The sequence below is a fragment of the Perognathus longimembris genome, chromosome 17, assembly GCF_023159225.1.
Source record: "Perognathus longimembris pacificus isolate PPM17 chromosome 17, ASM2315922v1, whole genome shotgun sequence".
NCBI classification, from domain to species: Eukaryota; Metazoa; Chordata; class Mammalia; order Rodentia; family Heteromyidae; genus Perognathus; species Perognathus longimembris.
The window spans coordinates 42031433-42059128 of record NC_063177.1 but is presented as its reverse complement, the minus strand read 5'-3'; the positions used below and the strand labels follow the sequence as shown (position 1 = coordinate 42059128).

The 27696-nt window shown below is 41.1% G+C and overlaps 3 protein-coding genes across 10 annotated transcripts in view; 2 read left to right on the top strand and 1 right to left on the bottom strand.

Moving 5' to 3' along the window:
- Positions 1–27696, bottom strand: part of LOC125366145 (leucine-rich repeat-containing protein 37A2-like) — a 408609-nt gene that overhangs the window by 41879 nt on the left and 339034 nt on the right. The gene's annotated exons all lie outside the window — the stretch shown is intronic.
- LOC125366146 (RAD52 motif-containing protein 1-like) overlaps positions 1–27696 on the top strand; it is a 243380-nt gene that overhangs the window by 3510 nt on the left and 212174 nt on the right. For 4 of the 8 annotated variants that reach the window (XR_007213795.1, XR_007213794.1, XR_007213792.1 and 1 more), the window contains exons 3-4: positions 2514–2636; positions 27114–27194. Coding sequence is in view for 4 of the 8 variants with exons in the window: in XM_048366625.1 (XP_048222582.1) it covers positions 2514–2636; positions 27114–27194 (204 nt within the window). In the remaining 4 variants the exon portion in view is untranslated. Of the gene's footprint in view, positions 1–2513; positions 2637–3113; positions 3283–4594; positions 4694–7436; positions 7517–7851; positions 8062–27113; positions 27195–27696 lie in introns of those variants that run through there. The other 4 variants (XM_048366623.1, XR_007213793.1, XM_048366624.1 and 1 more) reach the window with 4 other exon arrangements.
- The window catches only part of LOC125366284 (leucine-rich repeat-containing protein 37A-like), a 195349-nt gene that overhangs the window by 138262 nt on the left and 29391 nt on the right, over positions 1–27696 (top strand). The window lies entirely within an intron of this gene.

The window sequence follows — 27696 nt, the reverse complement described above, 5'->3', positions numbered from 1 at the left end:
TGCAATACCTATCAAAATCCCAGCCACATTCTTCACTGAAATAGAGAAACCAATCCATAAGTTCATATGGAACAGCAAAAAACCTAGAATAGCCAAAGCAATTCTAGGCAAAAAACATAGTGCAGGAGGTATCACCATACCAGACTTCAAGCTCTACTACAAGGCCATCATAACAAAAACAGCATGGTATTGGTATAAAAACAGATCGGAAGACCAGTGGATTAGAATTGAAGACCCAGAAATAAAACCGCACTCTTACAGCCAACTGATATTCGACAAAGGAGCTAAAGACATACAATGGAATAAACATAGCCTCTTCAACTACTGGTGCTGGGAGAACTGGGCAGCCATATGCAGAAAACTCAAAGTAGACCCAAGCCTATCACCATGCACCAAGATCAACTCAAAATGGATCAAGGACCTCAACATCAGACCTGAATCCTTGAAACTACTGAAGGACAGAGTAGGAAAGACACTAGAACTTATAGGCACAGGAAGGAACTTCCTGAATAGAGTCCCAGGCGCACAACAAATAGGGGAAAGACTCAACAAATGGGACTACTACAAATTAAAAAGTTTCTGCACAGCTAAGGTCATAGCCACCAAAATAGAAAGACAGCCAACGATATGGGAAAGGATATTTACCAGCACAGCAACAGACAAAGGCCTGATATCTGTCATCTACAGAGAACTCAAAAAACTAAGCCCCTCCAAGCCCAATAAACCTATTAGGAAATGGGCAAAAGAGCTAAAGAGAGACTTCACAAGAGAAGATATAAAAATGGCAAAGAAACACATGAGGAAATGCTCAACATCCCTGCTAGTAAAGGAAATGCAAATAAAAACAACCCTGAGATACCACCTCACCCCAGTTAGAATGGCCTATACTCTGAACTCAGGAAACAACAAATGCTGGAGGGGCTGTGGGGAAAAAGGAACCCTTCTCCATTGTTGGTGGGAGTGCAAATTAGTACAGCCACTTTGGAGAACAGTATGGAGGTTTCTCAAAAAGCTCAATATAGACCTACCCTATGACCCAGCCATACCACTCCTAGGCATCTATCCTAAACAGCAAAACCCAAGATATCAAAAGGACATTTGTACTTCCATGTTTATCGCAGCACAATTCACAATAGCCAAAATTTGGAAACAACCCAGATGCCCCTCCACAGATGAATGGATCCAAAAAATATGGTACTTATACACAATGGAATACTACATAGCGATTAGGAATGGTGAAATATTGTTATTTGCAGGGAAATGGTCAGAACTCGAACAAATAATGTTGAGTGAGACAAGCCTAGAACACAGAAAACAAAGGGGCATGATCTCCCTGATATATGACTGTTAACAAAGGGAGATGGAGAGACAGTAGAGACCAAGTCTGTGAACACTGTATATGTGCTTGATACATTGTATACTGCATATGGGTCTACCTGACCTAGACAAGGGATGGGAAAACAGGTTGTAAGATATCACAAGAAATGTACACAATGCCCTACTATGTAACTGCACCCTCTTTGCACAGCACCTTGTAAAAAAAAAAAAAAATTTATGTTCAATTGATAATAAAAAAAAAAAAAAAAAAAAAAAGGTAAAAAAAAAAAAAAAAAAAAAAAAAAGAAGTTCTGAGTTGGGCTGGGGATATAGCCTAGTGGCAAGAGGCCTGCCTCGGATACACAAGGCCCTAGGTTCGATTCCCCAGCACCACATATGCAGAAAACGGCCAGGGGCGGCGCTGTGGCTCAAGTGGCAGAGTGCTAGCCTTGAGCGGGAGGAAGCCAGGGACAGTGTTCGGGCCCTGGGTCCAAGGCCCAGGACTGGCCAAAAAAAAAAAAAAAAAGTTCTGAGTCATGCGGAAGCTTCCTGGTTGTCCACAAATTCTTCTCTGTGACTCCCCCATACCAGATCAGCCTCATAACAGCAGTGGTATTTAAAATTTAGCCAGAGTTTTCTCCTTCACAATGTGCAGCTTCAGTTGGAGAAAGGAATTTCATTTTTTATATATGCATTCTTCACTCATTCACCTAATTAATGAAATGCATCATCATCCTTAGATGCCAAGCATTTTTATTTCTTCTATTTGGGATCAGTATTGGTGAGTGGGGTGGATAGGACAGTGTTTTCAAATCTGCTCTTTATGTACTATTCTCAAGCTGGAGCTACTGGATGGGTTAGGCTGAAACAATTGCATTTCTTTGCTTAATAGCAGCCCTATACTTTTCCTGCAGGCATTTTTTAGTTGCTTTCATCATCGCTGTTTACCACCCAGGCTCAGAAAAGCCTTCCAATTAATCGTGTACCCTAATGATAATGATGGACTGAACTACGGTATTAGAATAGTAAAGAACATTTATTTAGGGTTCATGTGTATGCAAATAGATAAAATGGTCTTCCTATCCCATGCAATCCTTACAACCACTCCACGAAATTAAGATGAATTTCAGGTGTATCCCAAATGAAAAGTCTGGCAGACTCTGATATTTATGGCTATTATCTTTTTGTGACTACAGGTTCGTCTTGGTACTAGACACAAGGCAGTTCTACATCATACTCTTCCCCTGGCTAGCTCACGATGCCAAGAACTGGCAAATTACTACTTTGGTTTCCAAGGGTGGTCAAAAAGGATCATCAAGGTAAATCTTGTAAATGTTCCTTGCTTAAAATCTCTTTGCAGTATGTGTAATCTTGCAGTTTGGAAATAAAAGGTTAAACTGAGCTGTGGGCAGTACAGGTAAGAGAGCCCCTACTGTTGATTGTGAGTAGACACTTGTAAATGGACCCTCTGGCACAGAATTTTCAAAAAACCTGTCAGTCATGTAACATGAAAATCATATAACATTCCTGTAGAGTGAAATTTAAAAAAAGAATGCCTGTATCTATTAACTCATTTGTAAATCTTTCTTAATTTTGTACTACAAGACAAGTGAACTACTAGCTGAGATTCTTGGAGTTTAGTTTTATTTCTCTACAGTGAAATCTTCTGAGGTCCAAGGGATGTGGCTCAGTGGTAGAACATTTGCCTAATATGTATGAGGCCCTGAGTTTGATTCCCAGCCCCACAAAAACAAAACAAAGTCCTAAGAGTGACATGTAACTCCAACTCCTAATAGCTTCAAGAGCTTTCTGACCTTGAAGAAAAGGAAAATGATGACCTTGTGGCACCACTGGAGAAGCCAAGCCTGAAATTCTTCTGTGCTGTGGAGGTGGTGCTGCCTCTATATGAGTGCAGGAGTCATGGGACTGCCATTGTGGAGGAGCCTATGGAGAAGCTGGAAGAAGGTCAGCTCTCTGTGCAGGGAAGGGAGAAGGGATGACCTCTCGGTTTTTTCTTGCCGTCTTAGTCACTTTTCAACTACATATCCGTGTTAGGCTACTAAAGTCCTAGGTAGAGTTTCTGTACTGTACAATACAGGTTTTCACCTTAGGCAATACCTGGCAACCTTTGCATCTAAAACTTCAGATCTGGCCTTCTGCCAAGAACTTAGGACAATGGAAATACTATTTCTGTAGTTCTTGGTTAGAACTTGCTTTTATGCTAAAATAATTATTCCATACAAATCTCTTGTAGTTATTGCAGCAAAGTCATGATCTTAACAAAATCATGATCTAAAGATTTCCATAAACTCGTGTGTAAATGTTACTTGCCTAGTCCTAAAAGGGCTTGAGCTGAAAAAGAGGCAAACATGGATACCTAGAAAGAGAATTCCTAGTGATGCTGAAGTTAGTCTAGAATCTGTGACCTTCCACTTAGGATTTTAAGACAGAGGCAGACAGTCTGGGGATATGACCTAGTGGCAAGAGTGCTTGCCTCGTACACATGAAGCCCTGGGTTCGATTCCTCAGCACCACATAATTAGAAAACGGCCAGAAGTGGTGCTGTGGCTTAAGTGGCAGAGTACTAGTCTTGAGCAAAAAGAAGCCAAGGACAGTGCTCAAGCCCTGAGTTCAAGCCCCACGAATGGCAAAAAGAAAGAAAGAAAGAAAGACAGAGGCAGAGCTGTTTTTGAACAGAAGAGCAGGCTCCTGGGACTGATGTGCTGGTGCTGGCCTAGTCATTTGCTTTTCGTCTAAACCTTTTTACTTATGTGATTCCAGCCCTGATGCAAGATGGTAAGGGTGTTTAGAAAGGATGCCTTCCAGTTGTCAGTTTGCAGTCTATCAGTGATATGAGGCTTGCACCAAGTTCTTGACTTAGATCCTCACTCTAACACATCACAAACTTCCAGAAAAGTTTAAGGCAATGAAAATAGGTACCACCAGGATGTACCTCCAGCGGAGCCATTCCGTCAAACTTTGTGCTGTATCTGCTTTTCATCATCAAGATAATGATCCATGTAAATGATTATTTACATTAATATGTATCTCTATATAAGATCATAGTACAATATATTTGTATAAATATATATCATGATATATAATTATATATATCCTGTTCTATGATATATGAGGTTGTATACAATTTATAGAGCTTATCATATTTAATATCTCATATAGAACATATACATAATATATCCATGACAATGTATCATTACTATATTATTTTTGAAACAATAATCACTCATGAGTATTCTATCTCTTTGGTTGGCTGTAGGACCGTTATCAATTCTTACGAAAAGAAGGACAGCACAGAAGCATGCTATTCAGAGGGCTTTGTCAGATGCCTTCCAGAAACTGTGCATTGTGGTTTTAGGTAAGACATTCTTGATTGTCCTTGGAGGACTTCATTTTCAATGAGCAATTAAGCTCATTTTGAAAGTTGATTGGATGAAAATATGGATATTTAAAGCATTCCACCTTAATGCTTTCACTTACTAAATAATTTCATTGGCAGTATTCTCAAATTTGTCTTTTCTGATTTCTTTTATACAAGAACAAATGTGCCCCATTTATAGATATAGAATAAATGGCCTTCCATGGTTTGTGGAGAAGGTGTTTGACCTAAGTCTTCTTCCTCAGTTGCTCATCTTTCATGCAGAATAGTGATTATAACATTTGTACAGCTCATTCTGCTTCTTACATTTTAATACATTTTACTATGTGTTGATACTAGGTCTTGAACTCCTCAGGACTTCATGCTCTCACTTTGCTTTTTTATTCATGGCTGGTATTCTACTACCTGAGCCACTACTCCACTTCTGACTTTTGCTGGTTCATTGGAGAGAAGAATCTCATGGAGCTTTCTGCTCAGGCTGGCTCTGAACCTTAAATCTCAGAAGTTGTGTCTCTTGAATATCTTGGATTAGTGGTGTGAGCCACCAGCACTTCTTACAACCTACAAAACTTTACATTTTATAACTGCACAGATTTGTTAGGTATCACTAAAGTAGAATTTCTTCATCTGCAGAATAAGTCTAAAACTATCTACATTATGAAGTATATATATAAGAATAAGTAAGATGGTTTACTATGTACGTGTATTAAAAATAGAATTATTTTTCTCTCTGAATTGATAAATAAATTCTGCTGAATTAGTCATTTAGTTTCACCAGGCATGGTGGTACATGCCTATTATCTCAATATTTAGGCAGCTGAGATAGGATGATCATGAATTCAGGACCAGCCAAGAATATATCACAAGTTCAAACCACCATGGGCTTCCAAGCAGTAATAATAATAATAATGCAGTTCAGCTTCCATTTTCATTTAAGATGCTGACATATTGGATGAATGAATACAGGTCTTACAATAATGAGTTAACTTATGTGAGCCTTGAGAGTGTCATGATATTGAATGATGTTCTACTCTATTGAGTTCTATACTGGTGGGAATGTTACTGGCTGTGCCAAAAGGCATTTTAGGATTAACAGAAAACTATCATAAAGAATTACCTTAACAGAAAACTATCATAAAGAATTACTCTCCCTCTTCACAAGTCCTGAAGGCTTAGGATGAGAAATCCTAGCTGAATTATTAGAAGCCCTATTTGCTTCTAAGAGGTGGCCCTGATTGGCTTCAGCATTTCAAACTGGGCAGCTACCTCTCCCAGTGAAATTCTGGTTTACATAGTCATAAGCTAGAATTTCCATCAACAGCCAACTCTAAGAACCTCTCTCCTCTAGTCTTTGAGAATCCACCCCCTCAAACAAAGAAAGGAGTTTAGGTTATGCCAGACATTGTAGTATACACTCCTAATCCCAGTACTCAGGTTGAGACAAGATGAGGGTTTGAGGACACTTTTGGAGTGAATTCCAGGCTAGTTTGGCCTATATGATGGGAAACTTTCAAAAAAAATGGGGAGGGGGGCTTAGAATGTGGCTTAGTTGGTAGGGAGCTTGCCTAGCACACATGAAGCCCTGGGTTCAGTTTCGCAGTACCACATACACAGAAAAGTCAAAGTGGTACTATGGCTCAAGTAGTAGAGTGCTAGCTAGTCTTGAACAAAAAAGCTCAGGGACAGTTCTCAGGCCCTGAGTTCAAGTCCCATCGCTGGCTCATGCGTGCACACACACCCCTAAAATAGAGAGAAAACTACTGAATGCTGGCAGCTCCTACTGGTAATACTAGCTACTAAAGAGATTTAAGATCCAAACATCATAGTTTGAATCCAGTCAAGTAATAAAGATCTTCAAGATTCCCCCTCCAAAATAACCAGCAAAAGGCCAGGATAGAAATCTGTGTCAAGTGATAGGACACCAGCTGAACAAGCAAGTTAAGAAAGCACAAAGTCCTGAGTTTAAACCTCAGTAGAGGCAAATTAGTCAAATTTTCTAGGTTTTTTTTTTTTTTTAAACTTTTCCTTATTATGCTATGGTGTTCCTTGTGTAAAATCAAATCCCGGTAGACCGAAAAAACTAATGGCTATAGTTTGATTTGAGGAAAATTGCATTGTATGTCACTTATGAGGTACAGTTTCTGGCAATAAAACTTTTCAATACTTTTTCTAAATCTCTGTGCATTTTTCCCAGGGGAATGTTGGTACTTTGGGAGTTGAAAATTGTTCCTTGTTTCTCATATGGGGTATCTACTAGTCTAGTGGAATCTGTATGAATTCTGAATTCACTTAGACCCTCACCTAAAACATTAATTTTCAGTTATTTGAACATTTTTTTGCAGATTCCATTGTCATTATTATTTCTTATTGCTAAGATTACAGAGGTTTTTGAACCATACACAGTTGATATTCATACATGTTTTAAACAAGTCGTAATGTTATAAAACTCTGGTATGAGATGGTGACATTTCTAGGAAAATGCTTTCCTTTTCTACTTTTAGAAATCGAACGACTGTCTCATGCCATATCTGGTGGTATACACTTATAATGCAGAAATTAAAGCGCTCAGGAAGAAAGATTGTTCAAGGCCAACATAAGCTGCACCCTTAGACTCCATATCAAAAAAGAAAAAATAAAGTCTTACCAACGGGAGGTGATACCTTATGTATGAAGCTTTAGAACAATAAAAATTCTAAATTGAACTTCATTAACTTTATTTCAGAAAGTGGTAAAATAGCTGTGGAGTACAGACCCAGTGAAGAGATGATAGATGTCGGAAGTGAAGAACATGATTTAATTCAAGTACGTGGAAATGAAAACTCAAGGGTTCAATAAGTAATGTAGCCATAATGCACCAGATTTAGAAGGCTGAAAAATAGTGCCACAACTAGGTTAGGGGATGTTTTTCCTAGACCAATGTGAAAGGCTATCTCAGAGTCCAACCCTCTATATCAGACTGAATAGACTACCTCCCCAAATTCCTCCTTGCAGAAGTACTGGAGTCAGCACTAGCTAACAAAGTGGTATATTATCAAACATGGAACCAGGTGGTGAGACTTTAGAGGAAATGACATTGTGGGATGAATAATCATAAAATGTATTCTCCTGCCCACCATGATAACTTGCTTTCATTGCAGGTCAGTTATAATTCTTGGAAGCCATATTGCCAAGGGGAGGAAGATCTTTCTGATTTTAGCTGGGAAGAGGAGCTGAGCCTGCCAGGACTGGACTAGCATTGCTGAATATCCCCAGAGGCTCCGCCCCATAACTTTGTTGAGAAGTTCTGCCATGGCCAACCAAAACAATTTCTGACATAAAGGGACACCTTGGTCTGCAGGTCAAATCCTGCCTTGCTGTGGGGGGAATGGTGCTGCAGGAGGCAGTGGCCCCTCCTCTCAGAAGAGAGGAGCTTGGGCACTTTCACAGTAGAAAAAGGCACTCCACTGATGTAGAATCCAACTAGGTACAAACATAAAAATAGATTACTGTTTTATAAACAAAGGTGACAGTTTCATTGTCATCAACCAGTGACTGAGTAGGGTGGGAGACCAGGGTTGCCAGGTTGTGTTAAAGAACCTGCCATAATGATTTGTCTTCTCACATCTCTTCTCACATCATCTCACCTGAGCTTTCAACCATGCTCAACCACAAGATGGACCTGGGAGGCTTTGATGACCTAGGATCCTCTGCTCCATCTCAGATGTTTGCTGGACCTCAGGAGCTGATTCACAGTTTGCTTACATTGCCAATACAGATTCTGCTGGACAGCTACCTCCTGGGTCAGATCAGTTTCCTGCTTCTCATCAAGATCTGCGGGACAAGTTGAATCTGGAGCACAGACTCCCAGAGACAGTGCCAGTGCACGGTGAGGATCACAAGGGTGGAAATAGGGCCTAGTGGCAAGAGTGTTTGCCTTGTATACATGAAGCCCTGGGTTTGATTCCTCAGCACCACATATATAGAAAAGGCCAGAAGAGGCGCTGTGGCTCAAGTGGCAGAGTGGTAGACTTGAGCAAAAAGAAGCCAGGGACAGTGCTCTGGCCCTGAGTCCAAGCGCCAGGACTGGCAAAAAAAAAAAAAGTGAGGATCACAACCAGTCCCGACCTCTGCCTCCGCCACTCAAAAGTAACATACAGAGTACAGCTCTAGCTGAGGCTTCAGACCACTCGTCACTTGAAATACTTTTCCCACCTCTGTACACTCAGAGTTCAGAAGATAAACTAGAGGTTATTTCACCCCAGAACCTGAGAAAGGATCTAGTTTGGTCATGGATCCATCGGTGAAGACGATAAGTACATGAGCTTCTGGTAGGAATTAAAAACAGATTTGCAGAATCTCAACTAGATCCAACTATAAATATGGCTTTGTTGATAGTGTACCTGAGAAAGCCCAAGAGAATGCAGATGAACCTCCAGAACCCCTTGAGGAAGGTGAATCTTCTGATTTCCAGCTGCAGACCCATACTCAGAACCCTGGGATTCCTGAGAAGCTCCAGTCCCCTGGAGCTCCGGAAGAAACCCCAGCCCAACAGCTCGATAGTGAGGAGGCTGTGTCATCCGTGCAGGAAGATGGAAGTGTTCCATTTCCAAGCAGCAATAAAACTCAGCATTCAAAATTGCCAAATGTCACAGTTCATCATGCAGACGTGCACATTACCTTCACCACTCCCAATCACCAACGGACCCCAGCCAGACCTCAGTAACCACTTCCCCGTGAACTTAATTCTTGGTTTTCCATTTATAGGATCTTGCCTTACACTATAGCCAGCTGCCTCTGCCAATTTAAAAACAATATTGAGGTTACCTGCAAGACAGTCAAGCTACGTTGTGACAGTGCCTTGCTGGGCAGACATCACACATTGCCGTGAGTCTGGTGCCTGATCCTTATTGTTTCACTTTTAACTATTGGTCTGTGATGGTTTCTAAAATAATAATGGTTTTTATTCATTTATCAAATTAATCTGTCTACATTTTGAACTGTTTCCTTGCTGACAGTCATGCTTTCAGTATTCATTGTATAATTCAATGATTTAATTATATGCATAAAAACCAAAGAAGGGAATGGAAGAAGAAAGGGAGATGATCACAGGCTATCCTCGGTATACTGAGGTCTCTGCTTAATGCTCTGCTTCCAATGATTATTTATTCAGATGGTGCCAGGAAGGCTGAGATGCATTCAGTCTCAAATATTCTTTGCTACTCTGAGAGGTAGAGCTTAGGCTCTGCTTTGTTTTCAAATTTTTCTAAATGGTATATGAGCGATGCATTTGGAGAATTTCCAATACTCTATCTAGCAATTGATAGCAAGCTTTTCTAATCAATCAAAGGCCTCTTCCAGGCTGAGACTATCCAATTCTAACTTGCTTCAGTCTCAGGCTTTTCTATCCACAGATTCCTCAGATGCTTTGAAGCAATTTTTTCTGTATATTACTAGAATGAAATTTGTGACTGATGTGATATATACAGGTTATCACTGGTGATACAGTGCGAAAAATAGGTCATAAGGGCTGGGAATGTGGCCCAGTAGAGTACTTGCCTAGCAGATGTGAAGGCCTGGGATCCATTGGGATCCATTCCTCAGCACCACATAAACAGAAATGCAGAGATGCTAACCCAGAGGTCTCTTTCCTTTTGATAACAGGTACTCAACTGGAGTTCTTTTTATTCACCTACCTTTCTAGTACCTTCACTTTAGCTCTGATTCTATATCTTCTGCTTCCCTAACAGTAGGTGTTACACTATAGGAAAGCAATTCAGACAAATGGTTGTGGTGTGTTAAGCAATTTTCAGTTTTCCTGCTTGTTTGTTCATGTATGATATGTAAGAAATCAATAAAGCAACAGCAATTCTGGATAAAAATGACTAGGTGTTCTAAAATGTGCAAAGGAAAAGGCTACATTTTTGTTTTCCATTACTGGGATTTGAACTCATTCATGTCTTGGTGCTGGCTTGGGAAGTATTCGGCCACTGGAGTCCCACAGCGGTGTCGTTTTTGCTTTAGTTATTTTTTGTTGGGATTTTGTGTCTTTGCCCAAGTTGGCCTCTATCATCAGCCCTCCTGTTTATAGCTTCCCACCTAGGATCAGCGACACTGCTACCTCCATTGTCTTAGTGGATGAGATAGGGACTTGCTAAATGTTTTCCCAGGCTTGCTTAGAATCATGGTCTCCCTTATGTGTCCCTTCTGAGTAGCTATGATTATTGGTATAATTCACAATATGGGCTATGAAAGCTACTTTTCATTTCAAACACTCCAGTGTCACTGGGAAGCAACCAAAGCACTGGAGAACATGAACATTTCGGGTGTTATACTGTGCTTAGGAGAATTAAAATATTTTTGTTAGTAGTGAGTGTAACAGAAGTAGTTTAGATGGTGGAAAGAGTAGGAACACTGACCTCTTGTTAGGCAAGATGGGGGATTCACGATTTGGGCATGAGGCTTCTCTGAGCTAATAAATTCCTCAGATGTAAAAGATAAAACTCCTTGCTTTTCCCCATCACTAACAGAGAAGATGATATCACTGCTAGAGACAGTGGCCTAAGTGAAAAATGGTTTTGATAACGAAACAACACTGTATTCTAAGTAGCAGTGTTTTATGACATATTTTGCACTGCATCACCAGTGAAACCTGCATTCAAGCTACTATATTTCATACCAGTCATGTTTTGGCAGTCACAATGTTCATTGTAGTAATTTATGGAAATAATGTGTTAAAATATCTGAATATTTTGTAGATAGGAAAGCCTGAGAATGAAGCCAGTTCAGAATTGCACAGTCTAGGGCTGGAAGAGGCCTTTGGTTGACAAAAGCTAGGTAACAAATTGCTAGGTAAAGAATTGGAAATTCCGAGAGTGCAAATACAACATCGCTCATAAACATTTTAGGAAGATTTAAAAACAAAGCAGAACCTAGCTAGCTATAGCTCTCACAGAAGCAAAGAACATTTGAGACTCAAAGCATCTCAGTCTGCCTGGCACCATCTGAATAAATAATCATTGGAAGCAGAGCAACAAGCAGAGACCACATTACACCAAGGGTAGCCCGTGATCATCTCCCTTTCTTCTTCCATTCCCTTCTTTGGTTCTTATGCATTTAGACATTTAAATCATTGAATTACACAATGAATACTGAAAGCATGACTGTCAGCAAGGAAACAGTTCAGAAATGTAGACAGATTAACTGGATAAATGAATCAAAAGCATTATTAGTTTAGAAACCATCACTGGGGAATAGTTAAAAGTGAAACAATAAATATTATACACCAGACTCATGACAGTGTGTGTGGTTTGCCAGCATGGCACTGTCACAATGTAGCTTGACTGTCTTGCAGATAACCTCAATATTGTTTTTAAATTGGCAGAGGCAGCTGGCTATAGTGTAAGGCAAGATCCTATAAATGGAGATACCAAGAATTAGGTTCACAGAGAAGTGGTTACAGAGTGATAGAAGAACCAGAGCCGGGCCAGTAACTCCATTTTCCTCCTTCTTAGTTTTAGTTTTTTTACGATCAGTATAAAGGTGATACATGGAGAGGTTATAATTAAATAAGACCATGGACAATATCAACTCTTCCCTCACTCTCTTCCAGTTTTTCCCTCTTACCTACCCACAATTGGCATAGTTCAGTTCGTAATAATGTCTAAGGAATACTACTGCTGCCTTTGCTCACCCAATAACTTTTTTCAGTTGTACTGAACACAGCTGACGAAGAGCATGGGCAGTTGAAGAGGAATCCTTTGGTAAACTACTGCTCTAAAATATTGAAAACAAGCAGGAAGGAAGAGAGACTTGCCCAACAGAAGGTTTAGCACAGGAGTTGATGTGGTTCTGACTCAAATCAAGGTAACAGATTAGAACCAAGAGATCTCGCTTTGTAGTTTTTCTCAGAAGCAGGTCTTGTCAACTCAGAGGCCTCTGAGATTTGAGTGCACAGGAAGGAAGAAGACTTCTAAGAAGAGTTTGCAAAGCCTCCAACCTCAGCATTCCCTGCCTCAATTTCTGTTTGGAGTGGTAAATATTAAATGTACACTGGGATTTTTACTACATAGATACTTCATAAAAAACAAACCTGAAAAAACAAAGGGATACAAACTTAAAACAATTAACTTACAGTTTTTCCAACGCAAGGGTCATCATCAGGACATTCTCAACTGCTGTAAGTCGCACTTGTGTCAATCCTATATCTCTGCAGGAGAAAGTCAGACATTCATGAAAATTCCAGCTCAGTGATCCTCAGATCTCATCCTCCTGAGTTGCTAGGACTATAGGCGTGAACCACTAGTGCCTGGCCCAGTATCTTTTTTTCTTACCATTATCTTAGCATTTGCACAGTCATTATCAGTTTATTAGTGTTTTTCTTCATAAGAGAGTGTAGTATTTCTTCCTCTTTGCTTTCTGGGAAAAGTGATAGTTCTACAAGTGTTCATCCTTCTGGCTGTTTTCTGCACTATAAATACTTTCTTAGTTCTTCTTTCCTTTACCAATACCAATTTTATTCAACTACCTATTAAGTAAAATTATGACTTTCAACCTGAGTGCTGTTGGCCCATGCCTGTAATCCTAGCTACTTAGGAGGCTGAGATCTGAGAATCATGGTTGGAAGCCAGCGTGGGCAGTAAATTTTGTGAGATTATCATCTCCACTAAACTGTGAAGGAAAGTATCTGGAAGTGGAGCTGTGGTTCACGTTGTAGAGTGCTAGCCTTGAGCAAAAGAGAACCAGCACCAGAAAAGAAAAAATATGACTTTCATAGGCTCACTAAAAAATGTTTAACCTTTCAAAAACCTAATCAAGGAGAACAGATATCATCTCAAGACCCTTAAGATTATTGAAATACTTACAGATATCTTAATGCTGGCAATTTACAAAGACAGGAATCTTCAACAGCTGTTAGAGGATTATGGTTCAGAATTCTGAAAAAAGCAATGGAATTGAACAGTTCAACATTTTCCATATGCGTTACTCTTCATGAAAAGGTTAAAAAAAAATCTGTCTTTACTCTGAGTCCCTCTTACAATCCATAAAGCATACTTCCTTTTGAAACTGCCCAGGATTCTAGAAAAGAGTATGGAGAAGAGAAGAGGTATCAAAATAGAAAATGCTTTGGATAGCAGAGACTAAGGCAGGATTCTAGTCCAAACCATAAGTGATGACCTCATCCAGAAGCGTGCAAACTTCTGGGTACCTACAGTTCTCAATAGAAAAGCAATGCTACTGAACTGGTAGGACTTGGTGATCCATGTTGCTCTTTGCAGATCTGCTTCACAGACATTAGAACAGTTAGAAGCAATTAGTGTTAACCTCATACATATCAGAGCAACCACTGGCTTCCATGACAGAGCTCATTTGAAAGTTACTTGTGTGACATCTTCAATCGTCCAGGTCAAAGATCAGAACTAGGAAAAGAGAAGCTGGCACTTGTGTGACTTAGTCATTCAAATTTCCTAGCCATGTGCACCTTATTTTGTTCCCTCATTTAAAAGATAATAAATAATTTTGGGGCATCTACCCAGAACATCCCAAGTCAGCATAGTTAAAGACACTTGCCACTTTCATATTCTTTGCTACAGTACACACAATAGCCAAGTTACAGAAACATCCCTGATGTTCTTCAGCAGATGACTAGATCCAGAAAATGTGGTACCTAGACACAATGGGATTTTTTCTCATCCATTAGAAAGGGTAAGATTTTGTCATTTGCAGCGAAATGGATGGACCTAGATAAACATGTTAAGTAAGGGTCAGAGAGACAAATCTTACAAGTTTCCTCTCATATGTACAAGCTAGTATGGACTTTATTAACTCTTGTCTCAAAAACCTTGATATATGATTGTTTGCGGGGGCTGGAGCAGAACAGTGGAGATCAGGTCTGCAGGTTAGCAAAATTATTTCCGGATGGATTTTCCATGTTTGGGTCAGCGAGTTTGCATTGTGTATCTAAAACCAAACAATTGCCAAACAAACATAAAAAGGTCTAGGATAGACCTAACTGAGGATCACAGTAGCTCAACAGCTAAGTGCATATGATTGTATAAGATGAGGCTGAGCAGGGTGAACTCCAAGAGAGGGAAACATGAGGGTTTTATTTTTGTCATCAAGTTTAATGTACTGGGTGAATTTCCCTTGGTGTTCCCCATGTGGTTACTGTATATGATTTTGGTACACTGGGTATTGTATATATGCTTACCTGAACTAGGGAAGGGAAAGAAAAATAATGGAGTGTGTAACAAATATGACCAGAAATGTTCTCACTACCTTATTATGTAACTGTACCTCTGCTATACATCACCGTGTCAATAAAAAAAAAAAAGCCAGCCTGGAAGTGTGTCTCAAGTAGTAGGGCACCAGCTAAACATATGAACCAGCACAAAAACCGTTATGTGAAAGGCAATCAATCATTCTAGATTGTTTATGATCCCTAATGTGTCATGGTGTCTTATGTAAAATCAAATTAATTTCCTGCTTTAAGGAAAATTGCATTGTATATATTAGTTACTTGGTATAATCTCTGGTTGCAACCTTCCATGACTACTTTAAGACTGTGTTCAGACAAGGTGAAATGGGGTGTTTCTCCCATGCCAATTTGAGGGGTTTCTCAGAATCAATGTTCACACTCAACGAATAGCCTGCTGCCCTCCATCTCCCAACAATTTTTGCAGAAATTTTGTAGTCATCACTGACTCTGTGGTGAAGTCAGCTAACAGAGTGGTGGATTATCAATCATGGAACAAGTGATGAAATGTTAGATCAAATGACAACATTGTGGGATAAATAATCATAACGTGTATTCTCAGGCTCAACACCCTAACTGTATTACTTATTTTCCAGGAAGCCTACTACCAAGGGGAGGAAGAAAATCAGACTTAAGCATGGAAGAAAAGGACTTGAGGCTCCCAGAATTGGACTGGCATTTCTGCATAGCGCCAGAAATCCCACTATGTGATTTCCTAGGGAAGTTCTGCCCTGCCCCACCCCATCAGCTGCTGGCCTGTGGGGACATCCAAGTTTGTAGCCCAAATCCTGCCTAGCTGTAGAGAAGGGGCTCTGCAGGAACAGGTGGGCCCTGCTCTTAGGAAGAGGAGATCAGGTCATGGCCCTGTGGGAAAGTCCTGTGGCCATCCCCAAGCCTAAGGCTTTCTTTTTATGAACAAAGGTGTCAGTTTCATAAACACCCATGTCATAAACAAGGGGCGGGGCAGAGATCCCCGGGCCCCAGTTAAGAACCAACCATAATTCTTTGTCTCTTGCTACTAGCAGTGACTTGGCATGCCATGTCCCTATTGCCTACAATGTCCTTTCTGCCTACGATGTCCCTGATAAATGCCTTTGCTGCGAAGGTGTTATTCATACCGCTACATTTATGTCTGTTAGTTCAAGCCAGGCCAATATCACAGTGGGCCCACAATTGGTTTCAGCCTAATTCTGATCCACCTGGAACTACTGAGCCCGGGTTTTCACCCTTTTCTCACATCTCACCTGAGCATTCAACCATGCTCAACCACAAGATGGACCTGGGAGCCTTTGATGACCTAGGATCCTCTGATCCATCTCAGATGTTCGCTGGAAATCAGGAGCCGACTCACAGTTTGCTTACATTGCCCAATACAGATTCTGCTGGACAGCTACCTCCTGGGTCAGATCAGTTTTCTGCTTCTCATCAAGATCTGCGAGACAAGTTGAATCTGGAGCACAAACTCCCAGAGATGGTGCCAGTACAAGGTGAGGATCACAACCAGTCCCGACCTCTGCCTCAGCCACTCAAAAGTAACATGCATAGTACAGCTGTAGCTGAGGCTTCAGCCCACCCGTCACTTGAAATACTTTCCCCACCTCTGTATACTCAGCGTTCACAAGTTAAACCAGTAGTTGTTTCACCCCAGAACCTGAGAAAGGATCTAGTTTGGTCTAGGCTACTTCGGAAGAGACGGCAAATACATGAAGTACTTGAGCTTCTGGTAGGAAGTAAAAACCAATTTGCAGAATCTCAGCTACACACAAGTATAAATGTGGCTTCTGTTGATAGTGTACCTGAGAAAGCCCAAGTGAATGCAGATGAACCTCCAGAACCCCTTGAGGAAGGTGAATCTTCTGATTTCCAGCTGCAGACCCATACTCAGAACCCTGGGATTCCTGAGAAGCTCCAGTCCCCTGGAGCTCCGGAAGAAACCCCAGCCCAACAGCTCCATAGGGAGGAGGCTGTGTCATCTGTGCAAGAAGATGGAAGTATTCCATTTCCAAGCAGCAATAAAACTCAGCATTCAAAATTGCCAAATGTCACAGTTCATCATGTGGATGTGCAGATTACCTTTACCACTCCCAATCACCAACAGACCCCAGGCCAGCCTCTAGAGAGCCCTCAGGAGGGAGAACTGTCATCTACCCAACAAGAGGTGCCAGCTCAGCCTTCAGAGCTCCCAGAGTTTGCAGAACCTGCTGAAAGCCAACTAGAAGCCCCAGCTCAGCCTGAAAATCCTTTTGAGGAAGTCACAGCTCCTGTTGAGCAGGAGCCTCATGTTCAAGCTCCAGACTCCTCCATGGAGAGCATAGATGCAAGTCTACAAAAACATCAGCTGACAGTTCAGTCTCCAGGGGAGGTCCAAGCTCACCATGCCAATGCCTCCTATGTTACAGATAAGTCTCCAGATGTGATAGTTACTATAACTCCCATGCCTACCAAGGAGATTGATTCCTCTCTATCCCACAATGAGGCTCCAGCTGGGCCTGCAGGTTATGGAGAAGAGGTAGAAGCTTCTTTAGGCGAGCAGGAGCAAGCATCTGAGCCTTCTGAGTCTCTTGGGGAGAATCAGCCTTCTGGGATACAGCCTGAAGGCCCAGCTCAGGCTTCACAGCATGATGGGGAGCTTGAGCCTTCTCTAACTGAGCAGGAACAACCAGCTCAGTCTTCGGAGCATCATGAGTGGACAGTTTCACCGCCAGGTCTGAATGAATCTCAGTATTCAAACTTGGGCAGTGTGAGTGGTAAACTTCCAGATGTGGTGATTACCATAACACCACAGTCAACAGTTGAGTTGGGGAGTTCTCCAATCCCCAGTGAGGCTCCAGGTTATCCCTCTGGTCCAATAAACAATATGGGAATTTCTGTAACCCAGCAAGAGTCCCCAACTCTGCCACCAGAGCCTTCTGAAGTGGTTTTACCTCCAGCTCCAGGACCTAGTGGAAATGAGAAGCCTTCTACCCAACAGGAAGCCACAGCAGAGAATGCACAGACTTCTGAGGAGGATTTGCCTCCTTCAACCCAGCAGGAGGTGCCAGCTCAGCCTCCAGAGCTTCCTAATGAAATTACAGTTCCATCTCCAGAACATGAGGTTTCTGAACCTCTTCCACCTGCACTATTACAGAACAATACTATTAAACCTCCACAGATGAATGCTGTTGAGATTACGACCTCACCTGAACAGGAGATCCCTGATCAGTCATCTGTATTCTCTGAACCGTCTGGTCCTTTGAAAGACCAGAACCAGGTCACAGCTCAGCAGCCAACACCCCCTGCAGTGGATGAACAATCTCCAGTCTATCCAGGAATCTCACCACAGCCTGAAGAGCTTCCTGATGAACCTTCTCCAGGCCAACAAGAGAACACAACTGTGCTCCCCCAACCCCTTGAGAATGTGAAACTTCCAGGCAGCCAGCAAATACCCAGTATGGACTATACTTTTCCTCCGTCTTCAGATGCTTGGGAATTTTCACCTATAGATCTGGAAATGATGTTCAAAAGCCATAATATACTCAATTCACCTAAACCCACAGTGAAACATGTGGATGTCGCATTGACCATAACCCCACAGACTAGAGACACTAATGAAGAAGTTGAATTTTCTCCAACCCAGTGTAGTCTCCCTACTAAAGTCCTTGAAAAGGTTGAATCTCCTTCAGTCCAGCAAGAGAGTCCAACTCAGACTCTAGTTTCCCAGAAGCAGGAAAATGCTCCTCCAATGGCTTCATCTCAGCCTGCACAGGTGCCTGAGAAGGTAGAACCCTCTCCAGTGCTTCCAATGCACATAGAACTTTCTTCAGTGCAGGTTCTGGGTCCAATTCAGCTTCCAGTGCCTCCTCCTGAGCCGGTGACCCTAGCTCCAGTGCATTATGAGATGACAGTTCCCACACCAGATCAAGATCTGACTCAGAGTCCAGTATTGCCCAGTGTCACAGCTCAACCTTTTGACATGGAACTCACAATTACTCCAGAACTCTCTACTATAGCTAAACATTCTAAGGTCACAAAAAAGCGTGCCCAGGTGACAGTTCAACCTGTGGACATCCAACTGACTGTAACTGGACAGGCTATTGTTGAAGATGAACTTCCTCCAACAGTAGATGAGGCCCCAAGTCAGCCTCCAAAGCCCCCTACCCAGATGGTTTCACAATCTGCAGAATATCAGGGGCTGACAGTTCTAATAAGAGGTCAAAATGAAACTCAGCATTCAACATTGCCCACTGTGACATTTCAGCAATTTGACCTGGAAGTTACAGTAACTCCAGACTCTAATATAGAGCATGAACAATCTTCATCTCTGATGAAGACAACAGCTCCCTCTCCAATACACCCAGAGGCAACCCTTTTACACCCAGATAAGAATCAGTCTCAGCATCCAGATCTGACTGAAGTCACAGTTCCACCTTTTGATGTGGAAATTACCCTAACTCCAGAATCCAACATAGAACATGAACAATCTTCATATCTGAAGAAAACTCCTCCAAAACACCCTGAGGTAACCCTTTTACACCCAGATAAGAATCAGTCACAGCATCCAGATCTGACTGAAGTCACAGTTCAATCTTTTGATATGGAAATTACCCTAACTCCAGAATCCAATATGGAGGTTGGACTTTCTCCAAGCATACAGGAGACCTTAAGTGACCTTTCAACAACACCTAATGATTTCACATCCCAAGCCCCATTATCCATTATAGGTCCAACTCCAACCTGGACTCCAGTAACACACAAGCTCACCTTTGAAGCAATGGGCCTGCTGCTTTCCTCAACTTCACAACCCACTTCTGAAGCTGAATATTCTCTTTCCACTAAGAAGACTACAGCTCCTCTTCATGTGACATTTCCCCTTCAAGTTCCGCATGGAAACCGAACTTCACAACCTAGTACAAAGGGTAAAATTCATTCTACTATGCAGATCCCAACTGAGCCTCTGAAAGAAATCCCAAGTCACACTCCTCAGGAGACCTCAGCACAGCCCCTGCCAGAAATTCCAACACAGCCCCTGACAGAGACCCCAACTCAGACTTGGCCTGAGACTCCACCACATCCTCTGATGGAGACCTCAACTCAGCCTCTGCAGGAGACCCCAAATCAATATTTGCTGGAGAGTTTAACTCAGCCTCTGCAGGAGACCTCAACTCAGCATCTTCATGAGACCTCAGGTCAACATCTCCTGGAGACTTCAACTTGGCTTTTGCAGGAGACTCCAACTGAGCATGGGCAAGAGATCCCAACTCAACATACTGAGGAGACTCCAAGTCAATACGTGCAGGAGACTGCCACTCAGCATCTGCAGGAGATCCCAACCCAGACTATTCACAAGACTCCTACTCAACATCTGCAGGGGACTCCAACTCAGCATCTGCAGCAGACCCCAACCCAACATCTGCAGGAGACTCCAACTCAGCATCTGCAGCAGACCCCAACCCAACATCTCCAAAAGACCCCCACTCAACAGCTGCAGGAGACCCCAACTCAGGCTCTACAGGAGACCTCAACTCAGCATCTGCAGGAGACTCCAACTCTGCATCTGCAGGAGACCCCAAATCAACATCTGCAAAAGTCCCCAACTCAGCCTTTACAAGAGACCTCAACTCAGCATCTGCAGAAGACTCCAACTCATCCTCTGCAGGAGACCCCAACTCACCTTTCCCAGGAGACACTAACTCAGCATTCCCAGGAGACCCCAACTCAGCCTCTGGAGGAGACCCCAACTAAGCATCCCCAGGAGAACACAACTCAGAATCGCCCGGGGACCACAACTCAGAATCTGGAGGAGAGGCCATCTATACCCCTGCAGAAGACTGTAAGTAAGCCTAAGCGGAAGACCCCAAGCATGCCTGTGCTGAAGACTTCAGCTCAGCCTCTGTGGAAGACCTCAACGTGGTCTCGCAGGAGGACTCCAACTCAACCTCACAGGAAGACACCAACTCACCCTCCACAGCCACATCCAACTGTGGCTGAACCTCCAACATCTCAGCCAATGTCACGAACTACAAAGACTGTGCCTGGTACCATCATGAAGAGTAGTGTAGATGGAACTCTCCCTCCACCACCATACCAGTCTCAGACTCAGCATCCAACCCTGACTCAAGTGACAGTTAAACCTTTGAGTCTGGAACTGCGGATCTCAACAAGTCCCACCACAGAAAATGCTGTAGCTGTGAATTCTGAACAGAATGCTGTTCTAAACACCAATGTATGTGAACTCTGTAACTGCCAAGACCGGACACTGTCATGTGTGGATCTCAGCCCAATGCAGAGACTCCACCAAGTTCCTGTGCCAGATATCGACCCCAAGAAGCAACTTTTTACTGTCTTGCAAGTATCACCTTAGCTCCTTTGTGCTGGGAATTCTGCCTGACACTCTGTTCTCAAGGTCTTCCTCCTCTCTCCAATCCATATTAAGTGATATCCACTTTTACTTTTTTCTTATTTTTATAGGTCAGTCGTGCGGCTTGAACTCAGGGCCTGTGTCACTGTCCCTGAGCTCTTTTGCCCAACACTAGTGCTCTAAGCCGTTAATCCATAATGTCACTTCTGGTTTCCAGTGCTTAATGGAGCTGAGAATCTCAGTGATTTTCTGCCTGGTCTGGCTTCAAACTGCAATCCTAAGATCTCAGCTTCCTGCATAGCTAGGATTACAGGCATGAGGCACCCATGCCCAACTGACTTTTACTTTTCACTTCTTGTCTTTACTTGTCCTCCTCTTTGTATTGTATCCATTATCCATGCTTTTATTTGTGGTTGCTCTACCTTTGTCCAAAAAGGTAGTGAGTCACAGAAGTTCATTGAGATTAGAAAATTGCAGCCTTCTCTAAAAGGAAGAACAGAGAGGAATCACGAACTGAAAAAAATTGGGCGTGAGTGTATGAAACAGGACTCCACACTTTGTCCAGAGTGAACATGACAGTGATAAAAACATAGCAGTTAGGAAAGAAAGTCAGTTCATGACAAAAAAGTTCAGTTTAGGATATTTTTATTGGTAAACAGAAGGCTTGCAGTTGAATGGAAAAATCCACTAGGCAGATGAGCAGAATTAAATCTCCTCTACCTCACTACCAGACAAAGTATATATAAACTGAGCAGGAGAGTTATGACCAAGAATAAGGACAGATTGGAGAACCAAGCATTTTAATAGCTTCTACTAAATATGTGCTTTTGCCAAGCAGTGTTGACTCACATCTGTAATCTGAGCTACTGATCAGGCTCAGATCTGAGAATCATGATTCAAAGCCAGCCCTGGTCAGAAGTTCATGAGGGTTTTATCTCAAATTTACTACCAAAATACTGTAAGTAGTAGACTACTACACTACCATTAAGTAAAAAAAACAAAAAACAAAAAACAAAAAAACCTCAGGGTGCTGGGAAAATGGTCTCGTGGCAAGAGTGCTTGCCTTGCATACATAAAGCCCTGGGTTCAATTCCCCAGCACCACATATATAGAAAACAGCCAGAAGTGGTGCTGTGGCTCAAGTGGCAGAGTGCTAGCCTTGAACAAAAAGAAGGCCAGGACAGTGCTCATGCCCTGAATCCAAGGCCCAGGACTGGCAAAAAGAGAAAAAAAATCTCAGGGACAGGACAGAAGTCCCTAAGTTCGGGGCCCAAGACTGGCACAAACCATTTTCAACTCACATTTGTTTTCTTTTTATTTTTTAGTTGATTTGATCAACAAGGGGGCTTGAACTCAGGACCTGCATGTTGTCCCTGAGCTCTTCTACTCAAGGTTAAGGTTCTACCACTCTAAGCCAAGGTGCCATGTCTGGTCTTCTGGTGATTACTTGGATATAAGAGTCTCATAGAGTTTCCTCTCCTGGGTATCACTGAGTGGTCAGATATAAGCAAATGTGGGCAGCTCATGGCTTCATAAAATAGAAAAAAGTTGAGGGTTTTCTGCATTTTATTATGCCCCTTGAAGTTACAATGACTTTCTTATTCTGATCTTTCTTTTCCTACTTAACTTTTTCTCCATAGGAATTTCCAAGGAAACGATATCTCTTATATTGATGAAAATATATGGGGATGGTACTGTTGGACTGAGAAACTGTGAGTATATTCTCTCCAAATATGAATGCAACACTGTACTGTTGGACCCCGCTCGGTCCAGAAATCTGAAGAGAATAGCTCTGAGAAATGCCACTGTCCCTCCACATCCTAAACAAGTTCTATTGACTGAAATTCTGCAATTGTTTTCAACTTGAAGCTTAATGGGTACTCAGGGTATTGTTAAGTGGCAGGGTGCTTGTCTTGCATGCATGAGGAGGCCTTAGAGCTCTCATGCAAAATAAAGTTTCAGGGACCCTCTTTGAATTAAGTATGTGATGATGATAGGCTGAAATTATTCTCTATTGTACTAGTGATGGATGCTTACATTCCTCATGGATACAAATGAAGTAACAGTGAAAAATATACCCGAATTAAGAATATAGTAGAAAGATCTATTTTCCCACGCACTCGTGCACTATTTTACGACATTTATATATGAATTTGCTCTCTTTATACAAAGTTGAATAGGTTCGTGGTATCATTTTCTTACTGGGTTTTCACTTCTTATATTAATGATAATATCCTGTAGCTTGGTCTTTCCATTTCATACTTTGTTTGTTATCTTAACTTTCCTGTATATACATAGAGGATTATCCTATTCCTTTCATCTTCTGCATAATATTCCATAGTGTGGATACCTCATGCTTTATTTAGTATTTCCTACAGGATTGTTTAGCACATGCCCAGTTAGCTTGTGGTGTTCGTGGTTACAACGAACATCCCCATCCATCCATACTTCTTTGTGAACCTAGACAAATCATTCTGTAGACATGAAATGTTAATTGCCCTCAAAAAAGTTATGCCACCATACAGTGTAGGCAACAGAAAATGACAGCCTTAAAAGAAAAAGCAACTGATATCCTTCCTTGTCCCTTAAGTTATCTCTCTAGTCAATATATTCCCCAAAGCTGGATGAATTTACAAGCAGAAGTAACCTTTTTATCTTCCAGAATTCTCAGCAAAAATCGCCTCACTGAATTACATAAGGATACATTTGAAGGCCTCCTATCCCTTGAATACTTGTAAGTCAGTAACTTTATTACATCAATATATGTGAGTAATTACACATAAAATATATTCAGATTAATCACTGAAATCTCTCCCAGCAATAAATTCTGCAGTTGTGTAGGTCTGTGTCTATCTCAGCTCATCTCTAGTAATAAACATACTATTCCTTATCCGTTTAATTATACAGGCAGTTTATAGATAAGGAACAAACTGTCCTTACTGAGAAAATGGTAATAGAACCTAAGCAATTGCTGATACTCATAGAAACATTGTCTAAAAAATGCACAGCCTAACCTGGTGCAGGGGGGATGGGTCATGATTATAATCCTAGCTACCCAGGAGGCCGAGGTTGGAGAATTAAGATTCAAAGCCAGCTGGGGCAGTATAGTCCATGAGACTCATTTTACCACCAGAAGTGGCTTAAGTGGTGGAGGAGCACTAGTCTTGAGAGAAAGTATCTAAGGTAAGTGGCCAAAACCTAGAATCAAGCCCCAACACCAGGATGGGCTTGCACAGGTTTGCACACACAGACACACAGACACACACACTCACACACACATGCACACATGCACAGAAGTGAAACTGTGCTCTAGTGGTAGGGCAATAGCCCTGAGCTAGGAAACAGTATCCAAGTAAGGGATAGCATCCAAGCCCTAAATTTAAGCCCCTGTACTGGCACAAAAGAAACAACAAAAACCCATATGTGTGTGTGTATGTATATGCATATACATATCATATACATACATACGTATATATGTTTTTGCCTCATTTCTTCCCTTTGTCCATGGGATCCAAAGATCCATTCTTCACTAAACTTATTAATGTTTTCATTAATTAGCATCCTATGCTAATGAGATATATTTCACTAATTCTTGCAAAAATAAAAGAGAATATCAGATTTATATAACACAAAAAAATAATTCTTTGAATTAACAACCCTTCTAGATTCTAAGGTGATGACCAGTTTTTTTTGTGTTTTTTTTTTTATTTTTTTTTATTTTTTTTATTTTTTTTTATTTTTTTTTTTTTTTGGCCAGTCCTGGGCCTTGGACTCAGGGCCTGAGCACTGTCCCTGGCTTCTTCCCGCTCAAGGCTAGCACTCTGCCTCTTGAGCCACAGCGCCGCTTCTGGCCGTTTTCTGTATATGTGGTGCTGGGGAATCGAACCTAGGGCCTCGTGTATCCGAGGCAGGCACTCTTGCCACTAGGCTATATCCCCAGCCCTGATGACCAGTTTTATATTGACTTTTGGGGGCCTTTCTGCCACTTGGGCTCTCAAACCTTCCAAACATGAGTTAGAAGAATACAAACAAGAAAACTCTCCATGAAAGCATTCTTTTGCTTCTCCTACCATAAAATACATCGCAAGCTATTGATGTCACACAGGCATGTCTATCATCATCATTCACCAATAAAGAGGAGATAAAATTGACTGTGCCTAGATTGGAGAACAAATTGATTAAGGCAGGGACCTACCCTCTAAAAACTCATGGGCTTAAATGCTCAAACCACAGTGCAGCAGAAGTACAGAAAAGGTATACTCCCAGCAAAGGGCTGAATGTGGGGTATGGTTCAAGTGGAAGAGCACTAGGTTCTGAATGAAAAAGCCTAGCAAGAGTGCGAGGCCTTGAGTTCAAGTCCCAATACAGGCCTACATATTATACATATAACAAATATGCAATGAATATCTTACATATTATATATAAACATATGTAGAAATATATAGAACTTTCCAGCATGTTATATACAGAGCTTAAAACTTTAGATCTAAAATTAAATTTTCTGAGACTACAAAATATTATGTAATTGCTGTTTTGCTATCATGAAAGATTATCCAGAATCCATGAGTATCTATAATTATATGTTTCATTGATGATGACCATGATAAAAAGGTGTAATTTTCCAGGCATGCTCAGACTTACTTGATTAAGTAAGTGCAAATGCAAAGATTTATCACTTAGAAATAATTGATATGTATTCAATATTATGTGTCCTAAAGTCTACTATTTATTCATTCTCATTAGATATCTGATAGATTTAGCATGCAGTATTTTCCTCTTTCTTTTCTAGAGATTTGTCCTGCAATAAGATACAGTCTATTGAAAGACGTACATTTGAATCATTGCCTTTTCTGAAGTTTGTGTAAGTTGCAAATAGAACTGCATTATATCACATGTATCAGCTCATTTTGAATTAGAATTAAAATTTTGCTAGTGAAACGTTACTCTAAAAATATAGGAAATTTTTTTAGACTAGCAACGATGAGTATGAGAATCATAAGTCAGACAGAACCATTGCAAAGCAGTGGTTCTCACCAATGGAATGTAACCAGGAGGCATGTGGCAACTGTGGATATGTTATAGACGTCTAGTGGGCAGACAGGTCTAGAGGGATGCTGGTGTCCTACTTGTATCCTACAGTGCACAGGACAAGGCGCCACAGCAAAAACTGTGCTGCCCAAAATGTCAATAGAGTGGATATATAAAAACCTGTTCTCAAAAGTACAGAATCACTTTTTAAGTAAAAACAAGTTAATTAAATCAATGAGATTTTGAAGTAGTGGGAAGATGTAAAACCAGCATTTGCAAATTTTAGATAATATCTATCTGTAATTATGCTATTCAAGGCATTGTGGTTTTTTTAATCTTAGTGAATCCCTTGAGTCTTTGGTATGCACTTTGAACTCCACACACACCATTGCTAATTGTGTTAATATAAATTATAACTTTGGATACATCAAGATATGTTAGTTTTTTATAAATTTACCATTGAAGTGAATAAAGCACCTTTTTTTAAGTAAAAAAACAAAACCCAACTCTTCTCCATAAATGAAGGTCACTTGAGACTTCATGTGTAAATATGAATGTGTAAATCACAAACCAGTATTGTCCACAGGAAGATTTCTCTAAAGCATGGGCAACTAAGAGCATAATGTTTCATTGTATGTAAAAATCAGTATCACTGTGAAACCATAAATGTTCTGAATCTTTTTTCCTTCTTTGGCTTATATCTTTTTTCTTTTTGGCTTCTCTCTCTCTCTCTCTCTCTCTCTCTCTCTCTCTCTCTCTCTCTCTCTCTCTCTCTCTCTCTCTCTCTCTCTCTCTCTCTCCAGAAATCTTGGTTGCAATTTAATCTCAGAACTGAGCTTTGGAACATTCCAGGCATGGCATGGAATGCCGTTTTTACACCAGATGTAAGTGGTATAGAAGATAAGCATGTTAACTAAAACCTTGTATATTGAAAACCTAATATCCTTATTAATAAGCTAGGTATAGGGACTATAAGAACTCTCAAATGTATGTCTTTAGGATCCATTCATTTTCTAAGTATTTTATTGTTATTATTAAGTAGTTGTGTACTAAGAAGTTTCAGGTCCATATCAGGTTATGAGTACAGTGCTTCTTGACAATGCCACCCCTTCCTTCTTTCATTCTCCCCCACTTTCCCCCTCCAACCACCACCAAAAGTTACATAGTTTATTTTTCACATTGTGTATACTGAATACAATGACTGCATTTACTCACCCTTCCTCCAACCATTCCTGTGTCCCCACTCCAAAACAAAACAAAGCTTGTTTCCATTTCAATGGTATTGGTTTTGATGAATAGTACTTCAGAGGAATTATGACGCCTTCCTTTAGCCAGTATATGTATGTGTAAAAATGCATTCAGCTATGTATTTGTTATCATGCCTAG